This window comes from Cebus imitator, unplaced genomic scaffold (assembly GCF_001604975.1).
Source record: "Cebus imitator isolate Cc_AM_T3 unplaced genomic scaffold, Cebus_imitator-1.0 Scaffold62, whole genome shotgun sequence".
Taxonomy (NCBI): Eukaryota; Metazoa; Chordata; class Mammalia; order Primates; family Cebidae; genus Cebus; species Cebus imitator.
The window spans coordinates 4,306,101-4,326,781 of NW_016107377.1; the positions used below are offsets into that span (position 1 = coordinate 4,306,101).

Here is a 20,681-nt window from a genome sequence, read left to right on the forward strand (position 1 = left end):
AAAGAAAAAGAAAATGTCAAGCAATCCAGAGCCCTGTGTGCTGCCATTAGAAGGATGATGAGTCTCACCTGCGGCATGCCTCTTTGGCTGCTGCTGGCACAGGGATTCACGCCAAGAAGACAATTGGTATAAAGTAGTATGATAGTTGTCTGGGAAGTTATTCATCACTTAAATTCAGTGATCTAAGTCTCTTATATTTAAACCACACTGAAAGGGTGCAAGTAGAATATTAATGATTTATATTTTTAGAGAATACTGTGGTGTGTATGGGAAAAGGCGAATGGTGAGGAGGAAAAGTTTATAGTAGCAATGGAATTAAATCCCAGCCTGCCAAATCCTTGCCTGCATAAGAAACTGTCTCCGCTTCTCCCTCTGCACCCCTTCCTCCCAGCTCTGCTTCTTATCACTCTAAGTTACAGATAAGGCTGGAGGGTGGTGTGGCAAGTGAGATCAAGGGGAGAGGAATGGGGAGGCACCTTTGCTCACCCCTCCAAAATCATGCCAAGGATTAAAGTTGGTATGGAAGGGATTGAGGAGAGGTAGAGCTATAGGATGACAGGTGCACTTTATTTTGTTACATGATGCAGCTGATTTATGAGTGACATGTAACTAGAAGGCATGTGCATCTGGCTGTAGCAACATGCATGGTGGTTCTGTGTGGATATCGTATTGGTATCAGTAAACTTTTGAGAAATACTTTGGCCAGCTGGCTTACACTGTGGATTTAATAATTCATACTGAGCATATAGAGGATGCATATTGCGCCATCATTTACATCCTCTAAGCCAAAAGCTCAAGGATAAGAAAAAGAAAACAAGTCAGCAGAGGGCATCAGTTACACAATTATACAAAATTTCAAACCCATTGAATTTAGAGAAAAAGAGCTGGGACACAGTGCCATCTTGTGGAAGTTATTGATTTCCCTTTTTATAATGAAATGCAATTAGAGCCTTGCAATTCTTGCTGAATTGTGGTTTGGGAAATAACTACACCTGAATTATCGAGTCCGAGGTCTCCATAAATTCAGGAGGAAAATAGCATACTGGGGTTTGATAAATAATAGCACCTGTATTTTGGAGCACCCAACGCATGTGGGGTAATCTGCTATGCATGTTATATACAAATATATATATATATATATACATATATATATATATATATATATATATATATGTATATATATATATTTCTTATGACGATCCTGTAAGAGGCTTTATTTCCATTTTACAGTGGAGGAGACTGAGACGCAGAGTGGGTTAAGTATTGCCTAAGACTACATTACCAGCTTGGGCTAATACTTTGCTTTTCTTACACAACGTCTGTGCTTGTGCCTGAACTGCACCCAGGACTAAACGATAATGGTAGGCAGTTGCTTTTAATGCTTTGTCAAATCCCTCATCATTCCCTTTATCTCTTATTCTTTTCCCCCAATATCCAACAAAATATTTAGTGTCTACATAGGCCTCTCTCTACTCACTTTCTACCATTCAGATTTTTATGTGTGGCTTCAGGAATTTATTGTCAATAAATATTTTTTGAGCACTTACTGTATGACAAATACTGTTCTGTGTGCTTGGAATATGTCTATGAATGAAAAGGACAACAAAGTTTCTTGGTCCAGTAGAGCTTACATTGTAGCAGGAGGAGACAGATACTAAACATAAATGGAAGGAAGTGCCATGGAAAAAAGAAAAAAGTGGCATAGTATTAAATAAAGAGGTCAGAATAGGTCTCATGGAAGAGATAACCTTTAACCAAAGACTCGAAGGAAGTGAGGGAATAGTTCAGATTCCCTGGGGAAGAGCATCCCGGTCAGAGGGAAGAGCTGCTGCAAAAGCATTGAGCAGGAGAATACTTGGCATGTGTGGGGAATAGCAAGGAGTGGCTGAAGTGGAGTGAGCAACAGAAGATGAGGTAATGTGGGAAGCTACATTATGTATGACACTGTAAGCTATTAAAAGGATTTTGGCTTTTACTCTGAGATGGGAGCCATTGGAGGATCATGGAGAAAAAGAGGATACATATTTTGAAAGGCTCATTCTGGTTGCCAGGGGGCAAGAGTAGACACAGGAGGAAGCATTAGGAGGTTCTTGCAGTAATCCAAGCAAGGGATGATGGTGGCTCAAAACAGAGGATGGCAGAGGAAGTGGTGGAAAATAGTCATATTCTAGATAAAAATTTGAAAGTAAAGCCACTGGGGCTACCTGATGTATTAGATGTAGAGTGTGAAAGAAAGATAAGGGTTGTAAATTAAGATTTTTTTCCCCCGAACAAACTGAAATATGGATATGCCATTAATTGAGATGGGGGCAGAGGGATGGCAACTGGAGATTTTTGGGAGGAAGATTAGGAGTTTAGATTGGGGCATGTAGGGTAGGAAATGTCTTGAAGACATTCAGCCTGAAATGTTCAGTAGGGAATAGGAAAATGAGCTCGAAGTTTGAGAGAGATGTGTGAAATTGAGATATAAATTTGAGATTTGTTGATAATATACATGATATTTAATGCTGTGAGACTGAATGAGATCACCAAGGAAATGAGTATAGACAGAGAAGAGGACCAAGAACTCAAAAGTAAAACGTTGAGGAAAAGCAGCAGCAAAAATTTTTTGACAGCAAAACCACTGCGGCAAGTGGAAAATCAAGAGAGTTCTGTGTCCTGGAATCCAAGTGCTGAATGTGTCTCCGGAGGAGTGGGTGATCAAATGTGATCAGATAAAAACATGATAAAGCAAGTAAGACAACTGAAAATTGACCTTTAGATTTAAAAGAGCAGGTTTTTGTTGGAGTGCTGGGAATAAAAACCTGTTTGGTGTGGGTTTAAGAGAGAATAGAAGAGAAATTTAGCAGCAAGTACAGACAGCTTTATAGTTTCGCTTTAAAGGGGAGCCAGGAAATAGGACAGAAACTGAAAGGGAAAGTGAAGACCAAAAAAAGATAGCATGTTTGTACCCTGATTGGAATGAAATGGTAGAGAGTTGATAGTTGATGGTGTGAGAGAGGAAACAATTGCTGGGGAAATATTCTGGAATACGTAAGTGCACAAATGCAAAGCCTAGCTTTTGACAAGGACAAGGATGGTTATCTATGGGAACAAGTGGGAAGACAGAGTAGAGGAATACTGGTGTTAGTAAATGGGTAGGTGTGGTGATGAGATTCTTTGGGAGTTTTTTTCTGATTGCTTCAATTTTCTCAGGGAATTTGGAGGCAAGGAATCAGCTGAGAGTGAGGATGGGGGAGTGAGAGAAAAGGTGTGAAACAACTTAGGACATTGGGAGAGGGAATGAACTAGGGATGCTTAGTATAACTGGTTGGCAGTATTAAAGGTTCATTTGAGTATGGTGGTGATTAAAGTCAAACCAGTTATTCTAGCTTTGTGTCTTTGCTTGTGTGTGTGCTTTCCAGACCATGTACAGTTACATGGGTGCAAACCAGAGTAGGTAGTTAGATTTACCCAGAGTGGTGGTTTTAGCAAATTGAGAGAAGGGCAAGGAGATAGGTTTATATGCATGGGCATGATAATAATGATGGGCCATGGAATTTAAGTTGGACAAGGAGAGTGAGCCTTAAGAAGGGTGAAGGACAGAGGGATGAGGGACAGCAAAAAGGTCAATGGATTGGAGGTCCAAGAGATTAAAACAATAGAAGTAGGCTAGAAAGATAGGATATAGAGATGAGAGAGTGGGAAAAGACAAGGTTTTAGTTTTGGAAATGAGTAGCTGAGATAGAGTGGAGAGCAAGATCATTGCAAGATCTCACTACTTAGCACTCAAGTAGAAGAAATGAAAAGATCATTGAAAGAGCGAAGTCAAGAAATGGAGAGGCAGGATGGGGGTGGATTACCAACAAGCAAATGAAAATATTCAAGACTTAAAACAGGAGTATCACTGCAGGGAGTGACAGTGAAACCGGAGCTAAAATCATTAAGAAGTAAGGGAGAATGAATTGGGTATTGGTAGTTAAAAGCAATATGTAGGGTCGTGTGTGCTATAATCTGATGCCATGAGGGTCAAAGGTTTTTACGGAGGAGGAAGGAAGAATGGTCTGAAAACAGAAAATGAGGATAACTGTCTCACTTCAGGCTTAGCAGTGTGAGGGCTGTGGGAGACAAGCTGCCACCTTTGAAAATGATGCAGTGCTTTTGGAGAAACTCTAGTTTGTTAGAGTAAGATTCTGAAGTGCATATCCAGAGAATAGGTTAAAGATATAGGGAATTTTGTTGATCATGGGCAGTGAATTATAGAGGGGACAGTGGAAGAGTTACAGAAGTTTTGGGAGAAATGGGAGGACAGAATAGGAACATACAGAACTGCATGGAAATTAGTGTGGAGGATGACCCAGAAGTCCAGGGGTTCTTGGATGATTCACACAGGCTGGAATAAAGGGTTAATGATGTAAGTCCCAGTAAGTATAAGGCAGATAGTGGTAGTGAGCATGTGAGTGGGTGGGTAGGGAGGCGTCAATTTTGAGGGCTTCCTCTTTCCCTTGAAGGAGGTATGTTCTCAGAGTATAGGCCTTGTCACATCCTCATGAGCATATTATTGCTCCCTGATGGGATTAATGTGCTAAATCTCTGGGCGCTGTGCATTTTGACAAGGACCTTTTGGGGATAATTTCACAAACTTCCTCAGAACAGTGCAAACTTTCAATAGCAAGCAGTGTCATTGTAGTGTTCTAAAAATTTGATCAGAGCTTAGGTGAGAGCCAGGGTTTGACCAACATTCTGTGGAAGGTTGGGCCTGATAAGGCATACTCCATTGGCCACCAAGAGGGCTCAGGAGAACTCAGCTGCAGGGAAGAGGCAGAATAGAAACAGCTGAAGGCTGGTTGGGGCATGCAAGCTTAGACCATGCCTATTATTTTCTGCTTTTTTTTCCCTTTTGTAACTCGCAGATGCTATCAATGTTGGTTTGCTAACCTTGACAAACAATAACAATCATCAACAAAATTAAAACACCATTTTCCTCCAGGTATGTTACTGTGATTAATGAGATAATTCCCCAGAGGTGGGGGTAGTCAGGAAGCAGCCACTTCCCACAAGTCTGGCAACACTATTTGGTTCTTCCTCCTCATGCCCATCAGGTAATGCAGGGGCAAAAGTACCCAAGGAAAGGGCTTAGAAAGACAAATGGCCTTTTCTGCCACCAATTGGCACCAACTGGCATTGAGAATCAAGTGACATCCAGTATGAGCCTAAGATCTTCTGCCCTAAACAAAGTGGCTCTGTAATTCTTTGACCATAATGCTATTAGAATGATAGGACACATCGATTTTGCCAATGCTGAAGTCCCTCAGGCTCCTGTGAAACCTGGTTCAAGAGGAGCTGCTTCTGATTTACAAGCTCTGTTGGCTCACTGCTCGGCACTCCAGGATGGCCCTATGGCCTTGTGCCAGGCCCAAGTGATCTTCGGACTCTGGTCAGTGAGAACACTATGGGCCTCCTACTCTTTTTAAGTTGCAAAATAAAATAGATCCTTAAGGCATTGAGCAGATTTTGTGGATGTAGCTGAGAGTATTTTTGTCTTTAAAAGAAAAAAATAGGCAGAAGAACCATCTCTTTGGCTCTAACTTGCTGTCCATTGCTTTCTGAGTGTACCCTCAGAGACAACAACAAAGAGGCCAGGCACGGAGGCTCACACCTGTAAACCCAGCACTTCGGGAGGCTGAGGTGGGCCGATCACTTGAGGTCAGGAGTTTAAGACCAGCCTGGTCAACATGGTGAAACCCCATCTCTATTAAAAATACAAAAATTAACTGGGTATGGTGGCAAGGGCCTGTAGTTCCAGCTACTCTGGAGGCTGAAGCATGAGAATCGCTTGAACCCAGGAGGTGGAGGTTGCAGTGAGCCTGGATCATGCCACTGCACTCCAGCCTGGGTGACAGAGTGAGACTACATCTCAACAAAACGAAACAAAAAAAATGAGAAGGTAATATAGCCCCTAAATGCCTGAAAGGCTAATTTTTTGATAATGTTATGTGGAACATCAAAATACTTCGTTGGTAGCTGTTTTGAAAGGCAGAACCCACATTAGTGACTTCTTGGCTACTACCTTGAGGATTCTTAGGACTCTTTGGTCTTCTGGGGCCTGCTTAGGCTTTCTTTACAATCTACTCATGGCTCATGTTCATGAGGTTCATTGAAGATATGAACCGGGGCTGAAAACTAGGATGTGATATAATGTACTGTAAAATTTGGTTTGATTAAAAACCGAGTGTGGGAGTAGGAGTTTATAGTGTTGACATAACCAGTAGCCTGCCACCTAGTCTGATCTTAATATGTTGACAGTATTTAGATTCAATAGTAACTTGTAGCATCAAAAACAATAACAAAAACCAACATTTACAGATAGTCTCTGACATACAATGGTTCAACATGGAATTATTCTTTCGTCCCCTCTATGTATTTTCAAACAGCCTGGCTTCCAGCTCACTAATTCTTTCTTCTGCTTGATCAATTCTACTAAAAGCCTCTGATGGATGCATCCTTCAATATGTCAATGGCATTTTTCAACTCCAGAATTTCTGCTTGATTCTTTTATTTCAATTTCTTTGTACATTTATTTGATAGTATTCTGAATTCTCCCTCTGTGTTATCTTGAATTTTTTTGAATTTCTTCGAAACAGCTATTTTGAATTCCTTGGCTGAAAGGTCACAGTCTCCATCTTTTCAGTATTGGTCACTGATGCCTTATTTAGTTTGGTGAGGTCATGTTTTCCTGGATGGTCTTATGCTTGTGGATGCTTGTCAGTGTCTGGTCTTGGCTTGTTTGTGCCTGTCCTTCTTGGGAATGTTTTCCAGGTATTTGAAGGCACTTGGGTGTTATGATATACGTTTTTGGCCACTGTAGCCATATCTGCATTAAGGGATATCCCAAGCCCAGTAACACCGTGGCTCTTGTAGACTCATAGAGGTACCACCTGGGTAGTCCTGGATGATATCCAGAAGAATTGTCTAGATTACCAGTCAGATACTCTTGTTCTCTTCCTTCACTTTTTTCCAAACAGACAGAGTCTCCCTTTCTGTGCTGAGCTGCCTGGAGCTGGGGGAGGGGTGACACCAACGTCCCTGTGGCCACCATCACTGGGACTGCCCTGGGTCAGACCTGAAGCCAGCACAATACTGGGTCTTGCCCAAGGCCCACTGTAACTATTAACTGGCTACCATCTGTTTGCTCAAGCTCCTAGGGCTCTACGATCAGCAGGTAGCAAAACCAGCCAGGCTATGTCCTTTTCTTCAGGAGCTCAAGTTCCCTGGGCCATGGGTAAGTCCAGAGATGCTGTCTGGGAGTCCGTGCCTGGAGTTGGAAACTTTAGAAATCTACCTGGTGTCGTATTCTACTATGGCTGACCTGGTGCCAAAACCCCTGAAGTCCTTTCCATCCTTCCCTCCCCTTCCCCAGGCAAAGGAGTTTCTCCTCATGTCCAACAGCAGCACAGGCCCACAAGGAGTACTACTGGGATACTGCCTATGTTCACTTAAGGCCCGAGGGCTCTTCTGCCAGCATGTGGTGGATGCTGCCAGGCCTGTGACTTACCCTTCAGGGCAGTGGGCTCCCCTCTCCCAGAATAGGTCCAGAGATACCATCCAAGAGCCAAGGACTGGAATCAGGGACCCAAAGAGCTGGCTTAGTGCTCTTTCTCACTGTGGCTGAGCTGGCACCTAAGCTCAAGACAGAGTCCCCTTTATTCTTCCCTTTGCCTTTTGGGTCACACCTGAAGCCAGTGCATCTCAGAGTCTCACCTGAGGCCATGCTATGTACTATTTGGCTACTGCTACTGATTATTCAGGGTCCAAAGGCTCTTTATTTAGCATGTGATGAAATCTGCCATGACTGGGTCCTTCCCTTCAAGGCAGTGGACTCCCTTCTGGCCCAGGGTGTGTCTAGAAATGTCATCCAAGAGCAAGGGCCTGCAATGGGGGCCTCAGGATTCTTCCCAGTGCCCTATCCTACTCTGGCTGAACTCGTATCCAAGTTGCAAGACAAAGTCCTTTTCATTCTTCCCTCTTCTCTCCTCAAGCAAAGGAAGGGGTCTGTTTTGGAGCCATAAGCTGTGTTGCCTGGGGTTGGGGTAGGGGTGACATAAGCACTTAGCCATCCTGGCTGGTGTCTTACTAGATTGTGTGCTCCCCAGTTCACTGGCTGAGCCCAGCACAGCACTAGGACTTGCCTGGGAGTTGCAGTTGTTGTGGCCCAGACAGGCTTTCAAGTTCGTTTAGGACCTCAGACCACTTTAGCCATGGTGGTACAGCTAGCCGAAACTTGGTTTCTGAAAGCTGGGATGAGCAATTCTCCTCTGGCTAGGGGTGGTCTAAATGCGCCCTCCAATGGCAACTGCTGAGTTCTGCCCAGTGTCAGCAGCACTGAATTCTAGGCTCCCACAATTGCTGTGCTCTCCCTCCAAGTACACAGATTCTCTCTCCACACTGTGTGGCTGCTGCCAGGGGATGGGGGAGAGGTGGTGTCAGCAATTCAAGATTGTCTTTCTTACCCCCTTTAGTGTTTCTTTCAGCAATATGAAGTTAAAACCAGGTACAGTGATCACTCACCTGATTTTTGGTTCTTATGAAGGTGTTTTCTTGTGTGTGTAGATAGTTGTTAAATTTGGTGTTCATGCATGGAGAACAATCAGTGGAGACTTCTCTTTGAACATCTTGCTCTGCATCCTCCCCAACTTAGGATTTTTTTACTTTACCATGGGTTCATCAGGGTATTGCATGCATTTTTGACTTACAATATTTTCAACTTGTGATGGTTTATTGAGCTGTAACCCCTACATTAGTCATGGAGCACCTGTACTATGGTAATGGAGGCAGCTAGTATGTCGCTTTAAATAGGAAACATATAGTGCTACAGTGTCATAAGCTCAATGTGATTTATTCAGATTTAAGCCCTAGTAATTATAAAAGTCTATACAATTTTTTTCTTTCTCAGCAACCTTAACTTCCTGTGACTAAGGGTCATTGTTTTAAATGCATTCACAGTTGAGAAGGTTTACTTCAGAATCTCAGGAAACTGCACTAAAGAATCTGGTATCGATTTTCTGAGGATTTTTTAAAAATCATACTTAATGCTGAGTTATAAAAGATATTGGCAAGTACAACTTTTTTTTTCAAACTGCAGTATAAAGAGCATTTTAGTTTATCATGTCCCAAACCCATTAAAAGTATCTTCACCTGTAACTGAACATCAGATGTTATTTCCTTACCTCCTTTTGGCTTTCAACTTCTAGGATGTCTGTTGAAACACCCCTCAATATTTATGTGGCCTCAAAGACTTACAAACATTTACCAGGGAAGCCACATAAGGAAAGGACTGGAAGTTTTATTTATTTATTTTCCTACCTTTAGTTCTCTTCTTTCCATCTTTCATACCTTTAGATGTTCTGAGTTTTTCTAGCTGGAGACTGGGGAGACCTAGCGCCCTCACTGTGGCCAGTGGAAGACTGCTGTGGAGAACCTGAATCCAAAGCGTTTTTGTTAGGACACAAAGTAAACAGGCCACTTTACAATTTCAATACCAGTATGCCTTTTTCTCTATCAATACCTATGTGATTTAGACCTTGAATCATATAATTCCATTCAGAATGAAAAATTCAGTTTCTGATTGGCTGAGATGAGTTCTAGTATTCCTTTCTTTGTCAGAAGTCAAAATCACCATGTTCTGGAACATTAGTGTGTGTTGGGTAAAGTTGATAATAGGATGCTAAAACTCAAATAGCTGCTTGAGTACTGAAGTTGGAACAATTCTCCCTGGAAAGACAACCAAACTTTTCTCTTATTATAGCACTACATTGTAATTCCTTATTTAGCTATTTTGTAAGCTACTTTTATTCATTACTTCTCTGGTGCTCCCAGGGTCTAGGACATTATAATTAATTCAAGAAATGTTTGATGCATAAAGGAATGAAAATGTATAAGGAATATGTTTATTAGAGGCATAATAGTTTGGCTCTTCCTGACTATCCTGAGTTATGATTAACTTTGAAGAAGGGAGTAATTTTTCAACTCTATTAAACATGAGGCATGGAGGTGGAGGTTGGAGGAGTTGGGGAAAGGTACATTATGAAACGTAGAAACACTATTTACTAAATACATATTAACAAACCTTAGCATAATTTAATTTCATTCCAGGCTGTCCCCTTATCCCTTTCCCCTACCCTCTTTTATCTTGCCTGTAGAATGCAAGGAAGGGAACATAATTCTTTGTTAAAGAAAAGTAAAGTTATAATTTCATTCTGTTATGACTTTCCTTCTCATCATTCATCAGGTCAATTTCAGTTTTAGACATCTAAACTGTGTAACACTGCATATAAAAATAAGTCCATGTTTAAGACAAAATGAATTGAAGAAAACCTTCTCTTTGACAACTTCTGTTTTTATGTGGAGATGTGGTATGAAATCATCTAGGTACATTTTGTCTATTGGAATGAAGAACACTATCCAATAAGAATATTGATTTAAAGATCAAATGCCTGGAAGACAGGAAGGGAAGGACAAAAGACTTCATGCTGTGTGCTATTTTGCCTCAACTCAATCCCTTCCTGCTATACAAGAGCTTCAGCTGATGCTTTGGTTTGCAGCCTTTGAACTTTCTTAGTTGCCACTGATTGTAAATGGTAGTCACAGGACTCGGGATACAACTAAAAAATGTAACATGCCATAGGAATATTTAAACCAAGAAACTGATTTTTCATTTTTGAGTGGAGAACCCAATCCTTAAAAAAAAAATTGTGGTCCAAAGAAAGAGCATTACTAATGAGGACTCTCCCTTTTACAATTGCGGGTTTCTACCCACATCTTCCACATACCTCTTTTGCCAGGGCTTACCTAGGTCAGATGTGAAGTAAATAGAACTGATGAATGATTCTTTGACTCTCTTGTCTTGTAGTTTTCTATCTTAATATGCTGAAAGGGAGAACATTCAGAGTGATCTCATTTGAGAAGGATTACTTTTAAGTTCCAATTTAGGCCACGTACATTCAAAAAATAAAATTTGAATTAAATCTCAAACCTTTGGGAAGGCTTCAGATCACATATTTGGTGAAATTTACTATATTACCTTAATAATAAACATTTTATTTAGATACATCTTTGGGATGCTTGTTAAAAATTATAGATTAAATTTTTAGTGTTAGAATTACCATTTGAGGATAGAGGAATAAAAAAAGTTCCTTTTTCCTTCAGACTTATATGGATTCCCTTTTTCTCATGCTTTACTGACATCATGAAGAGTTTTTCTTCTCAAAGTGGCAACATTTCCTTGCCTTACTTTTTTTCTGAATGATATGGTTTTTCTTCCTTGAATTTGCCATATAGAATTTATGAGGTTTAGGTGTTTTAGCCCTACAGTTTCTTCCATGATCTTACATTTTATCTCCTACAAGAGTGTTTAGAAAAACAATAAGAATTTGTTATAGAAAAAAATATTTTCTAAAAATATTTTGGTGCAATAAGAAGTAAAAATGGGATTCCTGGAGATGGATTGAAATTATTTAGTCTCTGTGTCTTTTCTAGACATCCATAAATTTTCTTTTTCTTTTTATTCTTCTATTGGACAGAAATTTCACTTGAAGATAGATTATTAGTCTCTACCAAAGACCATCTTAAATCACAATTGCTTTAAGAACATTTGGATTAAGCTCCTTAAAAGAACACATAATATATCCACCTTACCTTGTTTTAGTTGAAACACATTCTTTTTTAAATTTAGATCTTCTTTTTTAAAAAAAAGAAATAGAGCACACTTCATTTTTATATAGAATAAACTTTGTTTTTATTATAGACATGGATGAAAAATAAAAGTTTTTATGTACATATGACATATAGTGCAAATGAATAGCTTTTAAATACCATGGATAGGCATGTTGCTGAAAACAAAAGGAGATGAATGATGGGGGTTAGGATGGTCGTCCTGGAACTGCAGGAGGGGGTCGCCTAGTAAAAACAAAACAAAACAAAGTAACAAAAAGAAAAACATGGATGCAGAGGAAGAAAACAATATTTAAATTATAAAATAAACCTTAAAAATAGCATGAAAAAATAGCTCACAAAAGTCAATTTCAAATCACACATAAAAACATGCAGACATGCAAGGGAAATGAAAGGACATCACATGGCTAAGTTAGCAGTTCCCAGGACTTTTCCTGACTATTAGCAATGTGCTAGCTATGAGCCATTTTGACCTCACTCAAAAAGCTTCTTATTTTGCACCATGGAATGATAAGTCCATGTACTCTTAGGAGAACTGGGACTAGTCCCAGAGCCAAATACCTTTATAACTTGCATATTTGATTCCCAACCCTGATTTTGTGACACTCAATTATTTCCAAAGATTTCAATGAGTATTGTGAAATCTCCATAGGGGGAGAGGGAGTTGATGTAGACAATGGCAGGTGAAATTTTTTTTAAGTGAGGTAAATTAGAAGGCGTCAAGAGATCAAATGAGCAACATAATCACAATGCAGGGAATGCCAGAGGTTGATCTCAGAAAAAAAGGATTTGAAAATCAGAATTTGCTCCAGGTGAGTAGTCCTGATGTGTAATAGCCTGGATTTAGGCCTAGAGAAACTAGGAGGTTAGGTCTGGTCCATGGGGACCCCAGGATTTTCTAGGATTTTCCTCTGTCTAAGAGCTAGGTATAACTGTAATTCTGATTTATTCTGAAGTGGGCCCAGGGCAAATGAAATCTGGTCGGCTGGATCTTTCTCCATTTCCCTGGGCTGGCTTGCATTTCATCAAACCCACGGATAATGAAATGAGGGTCTAAATTGTGCTTCATTTGACATCAGTGTTTCTGGCGTTCAGCAGAGAGATGATTTGCAGCTAGAGAAAATACAGTAAATGCTACATTGCAATGCACAGCTTTCCCTCTGGTTTCTGGCAGAAGTCTATACTTTTAATTTCCCCTTTCTGACCAAATCGTTAACGAACTCCACATTATAGCAAGCTGTATAATGGTGAGGTTATCTCAAGACCCTACTCTCTTTGACTTCTTATCCATGTATTCAACAACATACTCACTTCCATCCTATTCTTGTAACACTTCAGTGAGTGGAGCAATGAAGTCTATAAAAAACAAACACAGAAAAACTTCTTTTCCACTTTCTATGAGATGTTAATGGAGCCAAATGGACTGCTCTATTTCTGGGGAGTGGTAAAAATGATCTTACCTTCCCCAAAGTCCAAAATCAATTTTTCTTCAGCCCACTTTAAGCTGGCTACACTAAAGGGGCCTCTCATCCATTTAAATGATGGAGAACTTGTTGTTGGTACCTAACCTTTCAACTGCGGGGCCAGGGCAGGGGCTCGAGGGTCTGCAAAGCTTTAGCTTTAGAGATGCAGGTAATGGCTATCCCTGGTGTTTCCATGAAGAAAGTGTAATTAAATTTCTGTAGAGCTCAATAAGATTTATCACCTGCCCAGAAAACAGAAACTATTTTTGAGTTCTGAAGGGGCTTTAGAACACTTTAATTACCTCAGCAGGGTGGGGAGGTGAGCCATTAAACTGAACAGCAAGTCCGCAGTGCTAAAGGGACATTCTGTTAGCATATGCCAAAACACTTTCCTGTTTGAGCTAGTTTGGTGTTCTGATCGAGCAACAGGATCCGAAACTTTATGTCTTGGAATATATTCCACTGACAGCTAGAATGTTTGCTTGAAACATCAGGGTGACATTTATATCCTCAGACAGCTTTTTCTTTCATGTTAACTTTAGTGTATCTAACCTTCCTCTCATTGCTGAAAAAGCATTGTTGATGATGACACCATTTACTGGGTCAAAGTTAGTTCTACTGAGGATATGGGCAGTTGGGTTTTTTGCTCTTTCTTTTGCAGAATTTTTATATTATACAGTGGCGAAATGCTTAAAGGCAAATGCTGCAAATATTTGAGCTTTTTACATGTAGAGCTACAAAGGTACCTCATATAATTACCACTTCCATATGAAAGTTGCAGTACTAATTTGGAATACTGAATTGCTAACAAATTCTTAAGCTCTTCATACTAGTATTCAGCATATAAACACATCTACCTAATCAAGATTATAGTTTCAGGTTATATTTTCTTAAGCATTCTGAAAAATAACTTCAAAGCAGAATGTTTTGGCCAAAACAGGTAAAGGAGATTGGAAATGCTGTATCTGGAACATGGGAATAAGTCATATATAAAAGACTCAATTATTAACAAGAATGATGAATTATCCACATTCTCCTGGCTCTATGTCAACGCTGCAATTTGGTCTTATGGTGACAGTCTTCTGACAAGGTCTCTGATGAGGTCTTCCTTATAGCTTTTTTCTTTTCTGATAAAATCTTCTTTCTTTTTTCTTTTCTGTTAAAATCGCACAAAAAAGGCCGGGTACAGTGGCTCATCCCTATAATCCCAGCACTTTGGAAAGCTGAGGCAGGGGGATCACTTTTTGAAGCTGATGCAGGAGGTCCAGACCAGCCTGGCCAACGTGGTGAAATGCCATCTCTACTAAAAATGCAAAAATTAGCCAGGCATGGTGGCATGCGCCTGTAATCCTAGCTACTGGGGAGGTTGAGGCAGAAGAATCACTTGAACCGAGGAGATGGAGGTTGCAGTGAACCAAGATCACACCACTGCACTCCAGCCTGGGCAACAGAGTGAGATTCAGTCTCAAAAAAAAAAAAAAAAATTCACAAAAAATTCTGTTTGCTTTTTTGGCCCATCATTTAGGTAAGTTAATAACCCAGGGCAGTGGGTGAGCCTGAAGGCTTGGGAAAGGGAGAAGAGAAAGGCAATAGGAATAGGTATTCTTCAACATTCTTCTCTGATGATTAATCTTAAATCAACCTGGATACCTTCCTTCACAATAATCTCATGGAGGTAACTTAAAGAATCTCTTTTTTGGAGAGTCAGAGAGAAAAGGTAAGGTAGAAAATTATCTGAGTCCTACGTAAGTCTCATTAAGACTCAATGCATGTATGTCTCTCAACTGCCTTCAGACCACCTGTTCCTATGTGACTTTCCTCCTTAAGACTCAGAAACTGCTTTGACAAGGTACCAGAGCTCTAGATGAATTGTCCTTAGTTGAGAGCTCTTGTTGCTCTTACATTTGGCATTTTTCTTTTTTAAGAGATGATGGAGTCCCATTCTGCTCCCCAGGCTAGAGTGCAGTGGCATGATCATAGCTCGCTGTAGCCTCAAACTCCTGAGCTCAAGTGATCCTCCTGCATCAGCCTCCCTGGTAGCTGGAACTACAGGCATGAGCCACCATGTCCAGCTAATTAAAAACAACACTTTTTTTAAGAGATGAGGTCTTGCTATGTTGCCAAGCTGGTCTCAAACTCCTAGGCTGAACTGATCCTCCTGCCTCAGCCTCCTGAGTAGTCACATTTGATTTTATCATCCAACTTTTTGTTAGTGAGAGTCTGTACTGAGGAAATCATACTCAATGGCTTTTCCTCTGGCTTAAAGCCACTGAAGGAGTTTCCTAAGGTATGTGCCTCAGGACACTAGTTCTGTAGATGTTCTATCGTCAAATAAGTCTGAGAAATATGTAGACATTACTCGTCTCTTGGAGATTCACAATACAGTCTGATTTTAAGGCTTCTGTAAAGTCTTTCAATAAAGAAAGACTTTTAATGTTTCAATAAAGAAACATTTAATTTTTAGTCATTATTTCTCAAGCATATTTGGCCAAAAAACACTTGGTGTATGTGTATGTAAAACTTATTAAGATCTCATGGGATGCACTTTGGGAAATTTTGAATTAAGATTGTAGTTTTAGCCAATATCTTTTATATGTATTCTAATTATTAGGCTGCCATCACGTAAAATAACACTAGTAACAGGCCTGAAAAGTGGCCATGCCAGGTGTGTGTTGAAGTGCTTTGAAGCAAAGTATGAGGTCAGTCTAACCCAAATACCAAACATGTTTCTCAGTATGAAATTTAAAGTTTCCATCAGAAATACAAAAATCTTGGAAAGAGATTGAGCATATGTTTACACCGGTGCCAGAGCTATTTTAAAACACAAATGAAGAATTGCCAAATAGTTACAATAAGTTTCTTTGTTTTTGGAAATTATCTTTAGAAACTATCCTGAATATATTATTAACGTACTTCAAAATCATGCAGTTAAAACAAACAGAACACAAGTATACAGTATGATTCTCATCCAGAATCTTTCTTCCAATAAGAAGCTTCCTTTGAAGGTATAGATGTTCCACTCATGGAAAACATATAGATATGAGAAGGAAATTTCCACAGGAAAGAGTACATTAACACAACAATCTGTTCAGTTTATCTTTTCACAATGAGCATGCCCTGATCATAGAAAGAAAATAAACCAACATCCCTCTCCTCCTTTCCCTTTCTTGTCTTCTGCATTTAGATGGGACAATCTGGAACTATGTCAATTGATAAGGAACTTGTCATCAAAACTCTTGTAATAGAAAATCTTCGTCTATTCTCTGGAAACTCTTAGGACAAAGATGTGTCATTCTTTGATTTTCTGAATACATTCTCTTAAAACTGGGGAAACTGAAGGGGCAAATTCTCCTCTCTATGTCCCATGAACAAATAACAGAGGCTAACTGTTGGGTCAGGAGCTCAAATGTTTGCTATAAGAAATGCCTTCTGTGGACCTAACATTTGGGCACACCATCTTTCCTCCTACCACTTCCCAGGACTTTTTAAAATAAATACTTCCTTTTCAACAGCAAAATGTCATAGTGCTTCCTGGCAACTGTCACATCATACCCTCCAGCTAAGGTTTGTGTCCCTCAATCTATTCCAATAATGACTTCAAATCAGAAACACAGTGTCTCTCACTCTCCTACTTTTGATTTGTCCAATTTGTTCCCTTTAAAATATCTCATCTTTTTTCTCCAAGTAAATGACAAAAATGCAAAATGCTATCCATTCTGTACTTTGGTAACTCTGGGACAGTCTAATCGAAACAATTATAAATATTTAGAGGACTCAGGTATTACTGAAATGCATAGACATGACTCAAATATATACAAGAATGAGGAAAAGGGGTCCTTCAAATGTTATAATTTATTTCAGCTTCAGAAATACAGCTTCACATTTTCACAATAGGTACATGTGACCTTCCAGAATGATACAGGCTTTAGGACTTTGCTTCAAAAATTCCATTCAAAGAGTCCATATATCAGCATTAAGAAATCCTGAAAGTGCCAAGAAGACAGTGGAAAGTATCTGGCTCATGTTAATTAAAGAATCAACAGAGAAGACAAGATTTTGCTTCTGTATATTCCTTCTTCAAAAAAAGCAAAAGAGAATTTTGACCCAAAAAAGGGAAAGTAAAAATAGACGAGCAAGCAAAACAAAGGCTGTACACAGGAATTATAACACAAATCAAGTAATAGTGTGGAATTGCTGATTGGAGGGAATAATTTTTAACAAATTGGTAGCAGACAATGCAAGAGGTTAGAGTAATTTTTTATCATAATTTTAAAAAATTACATAATGAGCAAAGTTTAAGGAATTCAAGGGTAAAATTAAAAAGAGATTAATGACTTGAGCTGAGCCATGTGTGAAACCTTTGACCAGAGATGAGAAGTATCACCAATATACCAGTATGAACAGGTCTTAAGACAAACAGAAGACTCTTCCTTGAGTTTCCTCTCTCTTGCTCTCATACATACACACACTCTTACATGCATACAAAGACACACACACACGCAAATAGCAATGCAAATATTACATATGCTTCAAAAATATTCTTAAAGTTTCACATACACAGCACCACATAATTTTAAACATACCAACTAGACAGGATGACTAAGGTTATCTAGGAGACACATTTGAGCCTTTTAGAATGTAATGAGCGATCTGGTGAACTAATAATCATTTCTCCAAAATCATCTAGATTCATTTACATTAAACTCTGAGCTCACAGATAGTAGTCCTCTAAGTGAAATGACACAAAACTCATAGCTTAAGTCTTATACACTATCATCTTTCATGAGTTCAGCAGTTACAGACTTATTAGGCTTTATTCTTCATTTTGAGGCAATTCCTATCGCTTTCAAATAATTATGCCATTTGCCAAATGAAAAATATTTACCTGAAAAACTAGATGACCTACCTCCCAGGTATTAGATAGCTTCTCCCTTACAGTTTTAGCAAATTTACTCAGAAAAATATACTACTTTCATGTTGCTGTATCCCTTTATTATTATTTTTTTACTTCTACCATAGAGAAAAAATGACTATGTAGATCAATTTAGCTTTTTAAGATTCAGCTCAGCAATCCAAAAATAATTTGTAGTTCCAATTAGAGATCTTAAAGCTAGGTCTCCAGAGGTTTTACTTCTTATCCAAAAATATTGGTGATTCCTTCTTAGATAGAAGTGCTTCAGATTCAGATACAAATGTCTATGGATATTGCCATGTTGTCATGGAACTTATGAGCTTTGTGCCCCTCAAAATGACTACAATCTAGAGTTAGAAAATTTTATATACCTCATGTTATGAGAAATGAACCATTGTTGTCACGTGTTATGGCAGATCATCCAAAGCTAGCTGCTGTATTAACACAGTTTTAAAAATATACTGATACCACACATACTAAGTACATGTATACATAGATATTTACAATCATACATATACATATATTTATATATATACACACAATGCACATACAATCACACTCATGCTTGTGACATTTTAACAAGTATTTTTAAACCTACCTACTCAAATGGACATAAAATACACGTACTTACAGAAACATACTTACTAGGTATATACCATATACACAGAGACACATGCATAGAAAATGTGTTTGTACACCGAAGACATCAACATTTATCACATACTGGTATTAGGTCCCATTTCATATTTGAGAATTATGGCTACAGTCTATACTAAAAAGTCACAAAATTAATCTATGTGACCACTTTTTACTTCTAAGTCCAGAAGGCTTATAGTTACATCACAGGAACTGGTTTCATTAATATACTTTAGAGTAAAGTGAGTTTGTATTGGAACAAATAGGAAATTTGCTAATAAACAGACTCTACTGCTCGTCGATGTTATAAAACACACCTAAAAACAATAGTCAGACGAGTAACCTTGGTAGATGATTTTTAGAAATACAATATACCTGTTCTAAATCAATACTATTTCAATAATCTGTCCATAATTGAGTAAATGGTTATTCCAATTAGTCAATATGCATGCAATAATTAGCATGTGACAATAAAACTGTATTTACCTATCAAATAAACATTTACAGTTTATTTTCCCAAATCCTAAAAACACTTTTTTTTAAAATTTTTATTATGCTAGACATGATAGAGCTACATCTATGGTGTTTACAATATCAGAGCAATCAGTTAAGAGGAAATTACACAAAAGATTAGAAATGGTATGGGAAACAGAAAGCTCATTAAGCTACATTCCCATCTTAAGGCCTGGTGTGCATGCTGCACGTCAAACTATGCACATCCTAGAGTTTCAGACTTCATTCAACACTGGCATCTCTTTTTAGCAGAATACAAACCCTTTGGGAAATGAGATCCATACTAATAATATGACATTGTACTGCAGCCAACTAAAAATATTCTCCAATGTCACTGCTGAAGTTCTACGGTAGGCTGGGTTCTATTAGAAATAACTTAGGGAGAAAGAACAAAAAAATGTACCCACAAAGGGAGACAATTGGGACAGTGCAACTGTGGGACTATAATCTAAAAACAAATGCCAAAGATTACAAATGCCATTGTTTATTACTGCCTAAGATCAGTGGAAAGAAAATTGGAAAAAAATCTCCAATTTTTTTTGACATGGTTTGTGCTGATCTAAGAACACACCAGTGGTTATTCACAATATTTTCCTCTAACGGAAGGAAAATTTTGAAATACAGCAATACGCAAAACCACATTTAGCACAAAGCCAAACCCTGAAGTATATAATCCGTTAGCTGCCTATTTTAGCGAATTCAAAGGAAGAAGCAAAGGGAATCCTAAAAACAAGAAATTTTATAAAAAGATCTCACTGAAGATTATTTGTTTTACTATGGAAGTTTGCTTAACATTTTTCCATTTAGCTGAGACAGTATTTTTTTAAATATGCTATGTATCTTGTGCATTGGTTCCATTCACAAAGAGTTAACTTTTTTTCCCCAGTTTGGGGTTGGTGGTGAGATACAATAGGATTTAGGATTGTGATGTCTTTATACAATCACTTATAACCTTAAAAGTTGAAATGCCGCTCTTTCCCTGCCGCCGCCGAGTGGTGCGGAGGCGGAGGCTTGGGTGCGTTCAAGATTCCGCTTCACCCGTAACCCACCGCCATGGCCGAGGAAGGCATTGCTGCTGGAGGTGTAATGGACGTTAATACTGCTTTACAAGAGGTGCTGAAGACCGCCCTCATCCACGATGGCCTAGCACGTGGAATTCGCGAAGCTGCCAAAACCTTAGACAAGCGCCAAGCCCATCTTTGTGTGCTTGCATCCAATTGTGATGAGCCTATGTATGTCAAGTTGGTGGAGGCCCTTTGTGCTGAACACCAGATCAACCTAATTAAGGTTGACGACAACAAGAAACTAGGGGAATGGGTAGGCCTCTGTAAAATTGACAGAGAGGGGAAGCCCCGGAAAGTGGTTGGTTGCAGTTGTGTAGTAGTTAAGGACTATGGCAAGGAGTCTCAGGCCAAGGATGTCATCGAAGAGTACTTCAAATGCAAGAA

At 39.1% G+C, this 20,681-nt stretch overlaps 3 protein-coding genes across 4 annotated transcripts in view; 1 reads left to right on the forward strand and 2 right to left on the reverse strand.

Moving 5' to 3' along the window:
* CUNH1orf105 (chromosome unknown C1orf105 homolog) overlaps positions 1-9,576 on the reverse strand; it is a 44,769-nt gene extending 35,193 nt beyond the window's left edge. The window contains exon 1 of the mRNA XM_017530005.2: positions 9,343-9,576. Coding sequence (XP_017385494.1) covers positions 9,343-9,363 — 21 coding nt within the window. The 5' untranslated portion in view covers positions 9,364-9,576. The remainder of the gene's footprint in view (positions 1-9,342) is intronic.
* Positions 9,577-11,748: 2,172 nt separating this feature from the next.
* The window catches only part of DNM3 (dynamin 3), a 552,761-nt gene continuing 543,828 nt past the window's right edge, over positions 11,749-20,681 (reverse strand). The window contains exon 22 of one of the 2 annotated variants that reach the window (XM_017529997.2): positions 11,749-11,934. In XM_017529997.2, the coding sequence (XP_017385486.1) occupies positions 11,898-11,934 (37 nt within the window). In that variant the 3' untranslated portion in view covers positions 11,749-11,897. The remainder of the gene's footprint in view (positions 11,935-20,681) is intronic. The other variant, XM_037739080.1, reaches the window with a different exon arrangement.
* Positions 20,186-20,681, forward strand: part of LOC108305389 (40S ribosomal protein S12-like) — a 1,131-nt gene continuing 635 nt past the window's right edge. Inside the window, exon 1 of the mRNA XM_037739052.1 lies at positions 20,186-20,681. Within this exon, the coding sequence (XP_037594980.1) occupies positions 20,287-20,681 (395 nt within the window). The 5' untranslated portion in view covers positions 20,186-20,286.